Source organism: Protopterus annectens, chromosome 1.part1 (assembly GCF_019279795.1).
Source record: "Protopterus annectens isolate FY-2018-M chromosome 1.part1, PAN1.0, whole genome shotgun sequence".
NCBI lineage: Eukaryota > Metazoa > Chordata > Ceratodontiformes > Protopteridae > Protopterus > Protopterus annectens.
The window spans coordinates 1,401,663,050-1,401,677,279 of NC_056726.1; the positions used below are offsets into that span (position 1 = coordinate 1,401,663,050).

A 14,230-nucleotide genomic window follows, 5' to 3' on the forward strand; every position below is an offset into this window, starting at 1 on the left:
ATGACACCCATGCAGACGGGAACTAAATGTTCAACTGCTGAATCCTACACTAAGGCACTGTACGAGCACATCCACTCATGCATGAATCGTGCCATCCCAAATAGAACCAAGTTGCTCTCATCCAAAAAAAGGAAGCCAATCTGGTGGTCCCCTGCCATAAACAAACTTTACAACAAAAGGAAGAAACTGTTGCAGAAAAGAGGAAAATCCCAGGATGCAAAGAACTAACTTTCCAGCCTCAGTAAGAAACTGAGATCCCTCATAAAATCCTCCAAAGCTAGTTAAGAAAATAAAATTGCCAAAGATTCCAAAGACAACCACAAGGCATTCTATAACTATGTCAAGAATCTAAATGGCAATGCTCAGATCTACTCTAAGCTAAAACAGAATGGCATTAAATATACTGATCCCAAAGATATTGCCAATATCCTGGCAGATTGATTCAGTGCCAACTTCACCCCCTAAATGGCCCATCTCAATACCTGAAGATTGCCAAATTCCGGTAATAACAGCCACACAGGTAAAAAACGTGCTCTCCAAAGCTACGAATACAGCATCCATGGGACCAGATGACATCCCAGGCTGTGTACTACATGAACTACAATATGAACTGGCACCTCACCTAAGTGTCATGTTTAATCATAGCCTCAGCTCAGGTTTCGTGCCCACTGAGTGGTGCAGAGCTACAGTTATCCCACTCCACAAGGGGGGATCCACCTTGGATCCCGGAAACTACCGTCCAATCAGCCTGACGAGCCTTATCTGCAAGGCCATGGAACATATTATCATGGAACTTATAAACAAAGACATTGGCAATCTTCAAACACTGGATCCCACCTAGTTTGGGTTTGTGAAGGGCCGATCTTGTCTCCTGAACCTTATTGACTTTTTCGAATCAGTCTCCAGAGCCATGGACAAGGGTAAGGTGGTCCACACAGCCTATCTAGACCTTGCCAAGGCCTTTGGCACCATCCCCCACTCTGGAATCATAGATAAACTTACTAAGCTGGGCATTAATCCTTACGTCACCCAATGGGTTGCTAACTGGCTTACTGATAGAACCCACACTGTAAAAGTAGCCGACTCCAAATCCAGCTCCAGACAAGTAGAGTACCTCAGGTTTCAGTCCTGGGACCACTCTTGTTTGGCATCTACTCTGAAGTACAGGCCAACACTAAGGGACTATGGCTAACAAAGTTCACAGATGACTGCAAACTGGGCGCCATTATTGAATCCCCAAATGATATGGATACTCTACAAAAGGGCCTTACAGAAACAGATGCTTGATGCCAGAGCCATGGGCTCAAGCTCAATGCCAAGAAATGTATAGTTATCCCCATTGGGAAAAAACATGTACCTGTGAATTACCATATAGGTGGCAGTACACTAAACACCGAAAGTGTGATAAGAGACTTAGGGAAACAGGTGGACAAGTGGTCTCACCTTCGAAACCATATCGCCACAACAGTCAGGAAATCATTCTAAGTGGCACACCTCATCACTAAGGGCTTTTCATCCAGAAAAAAGGAGGTCATTGTCCCACTGTACTCATCCCTCATTAGACCCATTATAGAATACAACGTCCCATTTGGTATGTACCTCTCGAGACATCTGCAACAACTGGAAAACCCGGAGAAATACCTCACTAAAAGAATCACAGGCCTAAAGCAGATGATCTACGCTGACCACCTTAAACTCCAGCTATACTCTGTGGCATATCGTCTACTCAGAGGCGATCTCTACTTAACATACAAGGCCATGTCAAACCCAGAGCTGTTGGACATGCTAAACTTAAAGAAATCCCAATCCCTCAGAGCCACACACTCCAGGGATCTAAACCTTGTCATCACAATAAACAAAACATGCTGGAGGGGTAGGTTCCTGACTCAGAGACTCCCCAGACTCTGGAATAGATTGCCCATACATGTCAAGCAGAGTGCCTCTTTGGCCCTCTTCAAAAGGAACCTTGACGATTGGATGGGAGAAAGGAAATTCACCCCGGGGATCACGTCAGTCACCCTGCTAGACAGGGGTCCAGGGAAGTAAATAGTGTGGGAAAAAGTAGCCAGGGAATTGTTATGGCTAGGCTTGAATAGGCTCTAGGGCTTATAGCCTAGTACCAACCTATGAACCTCACAAAATCATTCCTCTCCCCAGCACAGGACAAAACCTTCCTGGGTTGCAGGATAAGGACCAACCTGATGAAGGCCTTTCTCCCTCAGGACAAGATAACCTCCCTGATCAGCCACTTCCAGGACCTTCTCCTAATCAACCATTTGTCAGCCAGGCAATTCATGTGCCTCCTAGGACAAATGGCAGCCACCATTCCTATGCTGCTATTAGCCAGGTTGCACATGAGGAAGTTATAGCGGTACCTGAAGAATGTGTGGTCAAAACACAGCCACCCACTGGATTTTCAGATATCCTTCCTTCCATGCCAAACGACAGAATTGAAGTGGTGGATTCAGCACGTACAACTAAACCCAGAATACTGCAACATGAGAATAGAAGGGCATAGAATAGTTTGTGTAAAATCTTACCATAACCATAGAAGTCCTTCACTTCAATGTTGCAGTATTCCTTCCCTCCCACCTATCCCCCTTATGACATCCACCTGTCTAGAGGGCATCGTGGGGCACTACCTAGACTTGGGTCAGACTGGGCAATTATGTACATCTCACCTGTCTAGAGGACATCATTGACACTACCTCAACTACTGTCCAACTGGGCAGTCTGTTCTGAGGTCTGTGCATGCAGACGTCACATTTAAGGCCCCTGGTTTATAGCTCTGTGTGCAACGTCCCACATACTAGCAGCAGCCAGGCTTGAGCTTTTGCATAGGAGCTGACGTTTGGGTCACCTGAGGCAGAGGATCCCACAGTAAGAATAGTGCAACATGGAAGAGAAATACATCTATGGGTTATGGTATGATTTTACACAACTGTTCTTTCATGTTGTCCTGCTTTATCTGGAACTGCTGTATGAATGCACTCTTCTCTTCACTATCACAACCTGGGGCATAGGTTGAGATTATGAATACTGCCCTATCATTACACTGGAGTCTGATTGCCATGAGTCTGTCACTAATTCTGATGATATCCCTCACTGCCTTCTAAAGTCTCTCTCTCTCACCACAATTCACACACCATTTCTAGCTTGTCTTCTTCCTGAGTAGTAGACTCTGGATCCCAGGCCAAGTGCCTTTGCTACATTGCCCCTCCCACCATTAGCAAGGGTCCCAGGTGTAAGCCAGGTCCTGAACCCACTTATCACTGACCAATACCCATGCCCATTTGGTGATGTTAGTCAACATGACCGAATTACCAAGAGCCATATTTTACACTGTTGAGTGGCTAGCCCTACCACAGAGTGCAGTCTGTGATCCATGTTCTCCTATCTTGAGAATACTGCGAAACATAGTAGATGCCCAAAGCGATTGGTCTATACAAATACTCCCCCTATGGGGCATCATGCAGAGTCTGTGCTGCTGCCCTCAGATCCATTCGTTGATGAGTTTGAGATAGAAACACTCAGCATGTTGTCTTTTGGAGGTAGGAAGAACCCCCACAGAGGCACATGGAGAACATGTGCATTGGTCAGAGGGCAGGATTGAACCTTGCACCTTGTGCCTGGGAGGTGAAGACCTTAACCATTATGGCAACTAGTCTGTTATACCATCTGCTCTTTACCATTACCCGTATGATGAATTACTTTAAGTGAGATTGTTCTCAAGTCTCTGAGATTCAAAAATGACATGAACCCCTGTAGAGGGAGTCTCCTAAAAGCTACCTGCTGTTCCACCTGTTCTGGCTGCTCTTCTGGATACTTTCTCAGTAGTGTCTGTAGCCCCTGACTCTGCGCCCTCTGCACCTAAGAAGTCAGATTAATTCTATAAAGTTCCTGAGGGATGCAAATTTCTTTATAAATGCCCTTCTGCTGACCCTTCTGTACTGTCAGTCTCCTTTGATAAGCCCTCCAAATTATTGCCCTCTACTAAGTAATGTTGCCTTCTGATAAAGATAGTAGGGCTATGGAAAGGCTGGGCAAAAAAAGTTTACACTGCTGCCACTTTATCCTTCAGGGCCATCAAATGACCAAGTATGTCTTGGCCCTCCTTTCTTAAGTTTCTAAGGTGGTTTCTGACCTTTCTGACTCTGAGGAGAAGGCTTCGGTTCTTTCCCTGGTGGGCTGTACTTCTCAGGTTGCCTGCCACTCAGTCAACTGCCTTTGACACTGTTATGAGAAGTTGTTTTTGGCTTTGTCTGATGACATATAAGCCGAACTTTTAGATGCTTCTTTGGGTAAGAATTTTTTTGGGGATGTGCTGCAACTTTACTTTTCAAGCCTGTCCAGGACAAAAGTAAAGCTTTACAGGAGATGAGACATGTATTTGTTTCTCCATTCCTAAATGTAAGAGGAATTATCCCTCTGAGTCTGCTTTTGCTCGTAGGAAATCTCACCCTTCTCTTAAGGGTAAGAAAGGCTCTAGGCGTGTACCTCCTGCTAAGTCTACTCAGACTCCTGCCTCCCAGAAACCTTTTTTCCAGGATAAGCCAGGTTCTATTTGACAGTTGCTTCCTCCTGCCCTCAACCAGGTTCCCATGTCCCTCCTTTTGTCTTCGTCTCTTCCAAAATGGCTGCAGATAACTTCAGACTGTTGGGTTCTGTCAGTTATCTGTCAGGAATACTTCATGGTTTGGAAATCCCTTTATCCCTTTTCAGGTATTACTCAACCTTCTCGGGAACATCTCTCTTTTTCTAGAGGTTCTTCATTCTCCTTTGGCTCAGGGCACCAATTAGGCAGTACCTCCTGCACAGATAGGGAAAGGATTTTACTCTGGGATATTTTTGGTCCAACAAAAGGAGGACTCTTGGAGACCATCCTGGTTAAACACCTTTGTCAATATTCCTTTCTTTCAGAAGTGCATCTTTGCAAGCTTATTTCCTTTTCATTTACCTCAGGCCGGATGCACACCATCACATCCCTATCCATCCTCTCTTCAGGGTATTTTTTACATTTCTTGGTTTCTTCCTTGCATTTTAAGTTATCTGATTTGTCCACTGGCCTCTCTACTGTCCCAAGGGTATTCACCAGATGTCATTGCTTTTTGCAGGGTTTGAGGAATTCAGATCTTTCCCTACCTAGGCAACCTGCTTATTTGAGCTCCTGCCCCCTGACAGTCTGCTGCAGGATCTCAAGTTTACTACTTCACTGTTAAGAAAGTCTGGAGTTCAGCATAAACTTCCAGAAGTCAGTTCTGACTCCTATTCAGGATCATATTTTCTTTGGCTGTAGGCTTCAGATGGTTTCTATGCTGGCATCCCTGCCCGTCCCCAAGGCTCTGTTCCTAATTACCTTCTTTCACTTGAGTCTGTCTCAGCCAGGGAATTTCAGGATTCTTGGGTATGGCTTCCACCATTCCCATGCTGCCTCTTGTCAGGCTCCATATGAGAAAGCTTCAGTGGTACCTTAAGTCAGTGTGGCTCCAGCATTGTCACCCCTATACTTCCTGTTACCTTTCATTCCCTGTCTCAAGCTAGAGCTTCAGTGGTGGATACTCCAACTTTTTCTCAACTGGGGCTTCATTTTCAAGCTCCAACTTCCATCTTGGGAACTGTTTACAGACGTCCTAGACAGGGGTGTGCCTCCTCTGGCCCTCTTAGGGTTCAGGATCTCTGGCCCCCTCATTAGAGGTCAGACCACATCAGTATAAAGGAGATGAGAGCTCTGCTTCTGGCTGTTCAGGTGTTTTACTTATTTTTCTTTCCTGGCTCCTCAGAGTTTTCACAGACAGTACCACAGTGATGTGGTATGTCAACAAGCAAGGGGACACGAGGTCCTGTCTTCTTTCCTGATTAGCTCATTGAATATGGGATCTACCCGCCCAGTATCAATTGACTTTTCAGGCAGTTTACATTCCCTCAAAGCACAGCCTAGTTTTAGACTTGTTGAGCAGGTCCAGGCCACAAGCTCATGAGTGGATGCTTTACAGAGGTGTGTTCCTGGACATTGTCCATAGGTAGGGTATTCCCGAGATAGATCTTTTTGCTTCCACTCTGAACAGACAACTTCCTCTGTTCTATTAGAGTCCCTCCTTTAGCTCGGAAAGTGGACACCATGTCATTTCCTTGGATGGGAATTTTTCTTTATGCCCTCCCTCCCCCTTCCTCTGTTACCATGAGTCTTGCACAAGATCAGGCGGAGCTAACCTAAAATCTTGCTAGTGCTTTCCTTTTGTCCGAGACAGGATTGGTTCCACCTTCTTTCTCACTTTGCCAAGGGCAGTCTTAACAAATTACCTCACCAGGTGGATCTTCTTACACAAGACAGGGGATTTGTTCTCTCTCTCCTCACTTGTCCACTCTTCAACTGACTCTGTGGTGATGGGGCTTTGATACCCACTTTTTTTTCTGAGGAAGTGCTTTGGTTTCTGCAGGAGGCTAGGAAACCCACTAGTAGGAAATCATACATATCCAAATGGAAGTGATTTTTTGTCTGGTGCATTTCTCACAATCAGGATTCTGTATGGATGGTCCTCTAGTTTTGTCTTATCTGTATGATCTGTTCCATGCTGAGTTGACATATTTTTTAGTTAAAGCTCACCTGCCAGCAGTTACTGCTTGTCTGTCCTTGACTTCTCGGTTTGAGGTCAACCAATTTCACAGAGGTGTCCTTCATGTCAGACCTTTCACGAGGCCTGTTCCACCTTCCTGGGACCTCAGTTTTGTACTTGAAAAATTCCTTACAACACTGTACTTGGAAGACTGTTCTTTTGGCCCTCACTTCAGCAAAGAGAGCACCTGAACTTCAGGCTGTCATAGCTATTCCTCCTTTCTTAGTTTTCCACAGAGACATGGTGTCTTTTCATACTAAGGTGGTCAGTGAGTTGTCCCTTAATCAGTTTATTCACCTTCCTTATTTTTTTCCTTCTCTGCAGTCTGTCAGTGAGAAAGTCCTTCACACCTTGGATGTGTATAGGCAGCTCAGATATTATTTAGATAAAACTAAAGTGGTTTGCAAGTCTGAGCAGCTTTTTGTTTCCTTTCATCCCAGGACTTTGGGTTTGACTGCCTCTAAACAAATCTACTGTTGGATTCTAAAGCCATTTCTTCTTGTTACTCTTTTCATGGAAAATACCTTTCCTCATTGGTAAAGGTGCATTTTACTAGGCAGTTGCCTCCTGTGGTGCTTTTTTCAAGGTTATGGATACCAGTTCCATCCTTGATGCTGCTAGTTGGTCCTCTATTCATACTTTCAGTAAACATTACAAGTTGGATGTTATTCCCAGGGCAGGGCAGGCTTTGCCAGGGCTAACCTGCTTGGGTTTGTAGAAGGCTGTTTTGAGCCTTCCTCCTCCCAGGTTTCCTCTTGCGCTCTGCCTTATGTAAAGAATACTGCAGCAGTGATATGGAAGGACATAGTACAGTTGTGTAAAATCTTACCTTAATAGTAGATGTGCTTCTCTTCAGTGCTGCAGTATTCGCTCCCTCCCTCCTACCTTGTCTGCTCTGCCACTTGTCCTGTAATTTTCTTGTCCTCCTGCCTGAAGAGCTTGCTTTCTTCTTCCTTTTTCTCCTTCTGGGTGTATATGTTATATGTATTCCATAGAACATTCTGTTCCCTCCTAGGACATTTTCAGTTCTTGAGTGTGCACATCGGTTTGTCACCTTTATGCCTTACTCCTTGCGTGGGGAGCAAACGTGTGACATACATTGCATATGAGAACTAAAGGCTTTGGTATACTGGCCGGATGTTGGGATATTCTTGTCAGGAGATTCTTTAGCTAAAGAATACTGCAACGGTGAAGAGAAGGACATCTGCTGCTATGATAAGATTTAACACAACTGTACTTTCAACTTACACAACTGTACTTTACTGGTGCTAAAAGAATTTGTGCTCAACAAAGAGGTACCACAATGTCCAAGATTCCCAAAATACAAACTGGATAGTACCAGTTGAGGACTTATTGATTTCTGACAACTAGTTAGTCTCACAGATTGAGATTTTATCTGTGTATCAGTATCTTGTTTTGCGCTTAGTACATCAAGTGCTGGTACTGGATGTGTTGCACTGTTTCTCTGATGTTGAAGGCACATTTCTTGAGTTTACTCTGTTGATGTCAACAGTGCAATAATGTATTATGGTGAACAAGACTCTTTAAAAAGTCCTGAATTAAATGTACTGTTGCTCGTAATTGCTGACCTTTACTGCTATATTAGTTTTATAGCAACAGCAGAAATGTTTTGCATTCAGTTTGGTATTCTACCTACACCATCCAGATTACTGGAAAAGCGCCCCCACCAGGGCGGCACCATAGGCGGCCGGCTAGTTGGCCTATGCTTAAGGCAAGCTATAAAGTTATGTCCTCATCCTAACTAGGCATCTGTGTTGTCAATTTTCATTCTTCGTCAACATATAGGTTCATACTAGGCTATCTGCCCTAGGGCATTTATAAGCCTAGCCAGAATGTGTTTGGCTTTCGCCACCCATTTTAAATTTATTTTGCTATGCCCTTTCTCGAGGTTAGTATACTGTGCCTCTGTCTAACAGTGACACATAAGTGATACCCGGGGTAAACCTACGATCTCCCCTCCACTCATCAAGATTCCTCTTGAAGAGAGTCAATGAGGGACTCTGCCTAACCTGGACTGGGATTTTATTCCAGAGTGAAGGGAGCCTCTGGGTTATGAATCTGTCCCTCCAGCATGTCCTATTTATTTCAGTGCTGAGGTTCAGGTCTCTCGAGCGCATAGCTCGATGGGATTTGGATTTTCTGAGGTGCAGCATGTCCATTAATTCCAGGTTGGACATGGCTTTATACGCCAGGCACAGATCGCCTCTGAACAGGCGGTATGCCACTGAGTAGGGCTGGAGTTTCTTTAACCGGGCAGCATATGGCATCTGTTTGTGCCCTTTGATCCTCTTGGTGAGGTACTTTTGGGGTCTTTCCAGTTGCTGCAGGTGTCTGGTAAGGTACATCCCAAAAGGGGCATTGTACTCAATTATGGGCCTGATGAGGGATGAGTAAAGAGACACGATGACATCCCCTGATCTAGATGTGAATCCCTTCATGATTAGGTGGGCTATATAAAATGTTTTTCTAACCACTATGGCCACGTGGTTGTCAAATGAGAGATTGCTATCAACTTGGGTCCCCAGGTCCCTAATTACTTCTTCTGTACTTAATGGATTACCACCTATGTGGTAATTTGTGGGCACTTTGTTTTTGCCAAAGGGGATGACTATACACTTTTTGGCATTTAGCTTGAGGCCATGGCTCTGGCAGCAGTTGTCTGTTTCTATGAGGCCCTTTTGGAGGATGCTTGTGTCGGCTGGAGAGTCGATTATGGCACCCAGTTTGCAGTCATCTGCAAACTTGGTCAGCCACAGTCCTTCCGTGTTGGCCTGTACCTCCGAGAAATATATACCGAACAAGAGAGGTCCCAGGACTGAGCCTTGTGGGACACCACTTGTAACTGGTTTGGAGTCTGACATGGCTCCAGCAATTCTAACCATGTGGGTTCTGTCCTTGAGCCAGTTTGCAATCCATCTAGTGACATAGGGGTTTATATTTAAGCTGGTGAGCTTATCTATAATGCCCGAGTGGGGTATTGTATCGAAGGCTTTTGCGAGGTCCAGGTAGGCTGTGTGGACCACCTTCCCCTCGTCAATGACCTTGGTGACTGTTTCAAAGAAATCAACCAGGTTTAAGAGGTAGGATCTGCCCTTAACAAAGCCGAACTGGGTAGGATCCAGTGTTTGTAGGTCCCCAATATCTTTATTTATGAGGTCCATGATGATCCTTTCCATAGCTTTGCAGACCAAGCTAGTCAGGCTTATGGGGCGATAGTTTCCAGGATCCGTTGAGGCATCACCTTTATGGAGAGGGACCACTGTTGCTGTACGCCATTCTTTGGGCACATATCCTGTAGTAAGGCTGAGATTGAACAGTAGTTTTATGTTTGGGTTTAGCTCTTCTTGGAGTTCATGTAAGACGCAGCCTGGGACACCGTCTGGTCCCATTGATGCTGTGTTTTTTGCTTTGGAGAGGGCGGCTCTTACCTGAGCATCTGAGATGTCAGGGGGGCAGCACTCTGCTGGGATAGATATTTGCCCTTTGGTGGGAGGGGAGTTTGCGCTGAACTTGTCCGCTAGGATTTTGGCAGTGTCTGTGGCTTTGGTGTATTTTTTGTCATTTTGGACTAATTTTGAGCATATCTGGGAATTACCACCCAGGTTCCTAACATAACTAAGGAAAGTCTTGTGATTATCCTTAGTGTCCTGTGCAATTTTTCTCTGGAAGCTGGCCTTAGACAATTTTATGTGTGCCCGTAGTTTTTTGCTAATACTGATCAGTGATGCCTTCCCTTTTTGGGATTTTGCTCTGTCATTTAGTAGCTTCCTCCTTCTATTGTATAGTTTGTTTATGGCTGGGGTTCGCCAGACAGGACGTCTGCCTTTGGAGGATTGGGTCTTGGTTTTATTTGGGATCACATGATCCATGCATTCCTGAAGGTGTTCATAGAATGCGTTTATAAAGGATTCTGCGGTTAGATAGGGTTACGGATCTGACCTGGCCACATTCTATAGACTTCGGATCCATCTCTCGAGCTCCTCCCTCTACCCATAATATCCTAGTCCACCCCCAATACCTCATATTGAGTGTGCTGCCATAAAAGGTCTTAATATATAACAAGAAAAGAGAAGAGAAATAAAACCAGGGCTCATATCTCGAAAAATACCTTCCAAACGTCCATCTGATCACTCCAGAAGATGACAGAAAGGGGGCAGGAAGGAGGAGAGATGAGGAAGACTGAAAATGGACAACACAAATGCCTAGTTTTGGTGAGTACATAACTTTAATATCTGATGTTGTCCTTTTTTTCTTCAACATATAGGAGAGAGTCCACAGCTATGTAGATCTTGGGTGGCCTTCATGGAACTCCATGACATATAGGGATAAAGCCATAACTTCAGCACTGGCAGACAGAGTTCACCTGGCAGTTTGGTTGCTTGTAGAAACTTGAATGGTAGATGAGGAGATTTCTTTAGCTTACATCCTCTCAGGGGGAAAGGATGGTGATGTGTTGGCTGTAGGTGGCCTACTACTATAGCCCTGGTGTAGGATGGGGCTTGCGTTGCAAGAGGGTTGTGTATTCAAGTGGGATAAGAAGCATGCCTAAGTGGAACAATGCAGCCTGTAATAACTTTGTGACTTGAAGGGGTAGGCAGGGCAACATGTAGAACCATCCTGTCTCCACTAACAGCTGAGGCAGCTGTCTTGTAACCATTCCCTGGGCAGTCATGATCTCTGCTGGTGGGATATCTGGCTATTTAAATGCAGAGAGGTTAGAGGCTGACGAAGAAGCACTTTGCTGCATAGTGAATGTTCAACCCTAATGGGCATACAAATGTAAATGGAATTGCATTTAAGAAATACTGTTGATTGAGTTACTTAAGTGTTCACTCAGTGTTGCCCTATCCTGAGAACTAGGTTTGTTAAGAGGATATTACTTGCATAGGTTCGATAATGCCACACATTATGCATGCTGTATTTTCCTTCTCTTGAGAGGGCAGCTTCCTTTTGAAAGAGACATGAAGGATAAAGTAAGTTCTTATGTTGTCAAGCAGCAAATTCCATTGGCAGGAAGGGGCATGATTAAATGACATATCCCATGTTTTCAGTTGTGTGCCAGGAACATTTAAATGCATCCCCCCTGAGGACCTCTGCCAGTTTACTATGCTTAATATTAGTCTGTGTTAAGGGTAAGCCAGCTCAGTTTAGTCAGTTTCAGTCACTGGTGGATTCTAGCTGAATTCTCTTTTGTGAATCATGCCTTTCTTTGGAATGTCAGTGAGACATTGAATAGGTCTGTTTGAGCTGGCTTGGTGAGAATGGCGCTGGAAGAAGCAGTATTGCATGTAAATATGCTACTGTGGCTTTGGTATTTGTTACGAATATCCTTAGATGGTGTAACTTACCAATTTGTGAATTCTAACTACTTCAGGACCTGTTCGTGTATGTAGACCCAGGTGTCTAACCTAATGTTTAATGCAGAGTTTTTTTGAGGCATTTTAACTGCAGAGAACCATCTTCCTGTGGTATGTTCCTCTCCCATCACACACAAATGTGCTGGTCTTAAGAGTCTAAGGATTATTTTTTTCACTGTATAACATTCATACTGAATAACAACTTGGGTAACAGAGTACTAGAGGGGTCTTTGAATGTATAATTCACTGGTGGAGCAAATTCATCTGAAGTGTAAAACCTGATAAACTGTTGCACAGACAGCAAACATAATCTTAAAGCAAACTGGCAGTGGACCTAAAGTGTATTTTATACAGTTAGTACTGTAACTCACCTTTAACTTGTTTGTTTTTTCCAGCCTACTTGTTTACCATTGTCGAAGGACTCTACTGTCATTACCATAACACCTTCAGAAAATACCCACTTTCGAGTTATTCAGTGTGTTCCTTCTTCAGAATCTCTTAGCAGTGTCTCCCCTTCACCCCCTCCGGTCCAATTAGAGAGTACCACTTTAAGTGAGCACTGGAGCCAGCCTTCACCTGCATGTGCCAGTGGAGCAGAAGTAGAGAATTCTGGAGCAGCATTGATGGGAGCCTCACAAGTGGAAAGTGCAGAAGGTGTTCCAGCAACTACTGGAAATGCTCAGATAGTTGACAAAGTAACAGATTCTCCATCCAAGAAGAAAGGTGATGTCTTGTTTTCTTAAAATAAGTGCAGTATTTCATAAACAATTAACTTTACGAGAAGAAAGTAGAATATGCTTACTACTGGATGCTCTGTTTTTCTTGCATGCATGTCTTCATGGTTTCTTCCACAAAATAATGAACGTCATTTTGGTGTACACTAGTGTAGTGTAGTGTAGTACCAAAAGGTTAGAAACATCTCATAGCTTCCAGACTTTGCAGCATATGACTCAGCTGTGAATAACAGCTCAGACAGTAGACGAGCCAGCCAGTGAAGAGTGAGAAGTACGAGTGAATGGCCATTTCTGGCTCATCCATTCCAGGAAAATGTGTTCTCAAAGTCAGCCACAGAAGCACCATCTGGGAAATGCCTGGAAGTGCATCTTCTGCATTTGGAACTTAGGAAAGCTTAAGTGGCTTATGGAGTGCACAGTACTCAAGCTGAATCTCACAGATATACAATGACCATTACTCAGTGAAGTACTTCATGTCCTCTTTTCACTCGGTCATCATAATCCTCTAATGACTTAGTACATCAGCATCAGTCTGTTCATTAGGCATCTGATTTATCACCATTTGCATTGATGCACATTTGACGCATCTGTTTGCTGTCTCTGATTTATTACTAAATCACTTTCTGCTTGTCTCCTTGTGCAGCACTAGTTAATCAGAGTATTTGCACACTTTATTAAACTTATTTCAAAATCCTGTGCAGTGCAGCTTTGTAACTGACTTGAGCTACCTTAGAGTTATAAGTTTTTTTATTTTCTGTTTGTTCACTAAGCAATACTTTTAGCTGTAATTGCATGGTAGAAGCATGCTGAAGCCAGTGAGACTGACATTGCATTCTCCACTATACTGGAGTTAAATGGTAGTGCAGCCACTGTTACAAAGGATAGATGGCGTGCCCTCCAATGGCTCCCCCCCCCTCACACAGAGTGAGTAACAAACATGTGGGGACATTTTCACACCGTGTTGTCTATTGTAGGAAATGAATGGAAAGGAAAGGAACTGTGAACTCAACATGATCTCAGAGAATGAATCCTGTAATAAGGTACTCTTCAATTAAACCAGAACTTTCAGTCTATAATGTTATCAGTAAACAATGAAGGTATCACCTATGCAAAATACATAGCAAATATGCTTATACTAAAATTTTGTACAAACTAAACTCTAAGCAAAGAAATATGAGTGCTGTATGTAACAGCATACATAACTGCTGTCATAAATAAAATTAAAAAGTCAGTTTCTATGGGACTAGACAGCATGCTTTGATGGTTTTTACACAGAGATTAGGAAGACCTGAATAAGTCTTGATAACTCTTGCAAATGTACCATGTTATATTTGCAGTAGTTATGTTCCTGATGTATGGTGGGCTGTAATAATACCATTTCACAAAAGAGAAGGTCACATTACAACCAAATCATTTTAGACCCATCAGCCTGGCCACTGTTTTGTGTCTTCGAGACAGTCATGTTTGACCTTATTCAGAGTGATACAGGGGACCTAATTCTGTT

At 43.8% G+C, this 14,230-nt stretch overlaps 1 protein-coding gene across 3 annotated transcripts in view; it reads left to right on the forward strand.

The window, feature by feature from the left end:
• Window positions 1-14,230, forward strand: part of LPIN1 (lipin 1) — a 750,916-nt gene that overhangs the window by 382,767 nt on the left and 353,919 nt on the right. For all 3 annotated transcript variants that reach the window (XM_044082232.1, XM_044082237.1, XM_044082244.1), the window contains one exon: window positions 12,388-12,715. In XM_044082232.1, the coding sequence (XP_043938167.1) occupies window positions 12,388-12,715 (328 nt within the window). The remainder of the gene's footprint in view (window positions 1-12,387; window positions 12,716-14,230) is intronic.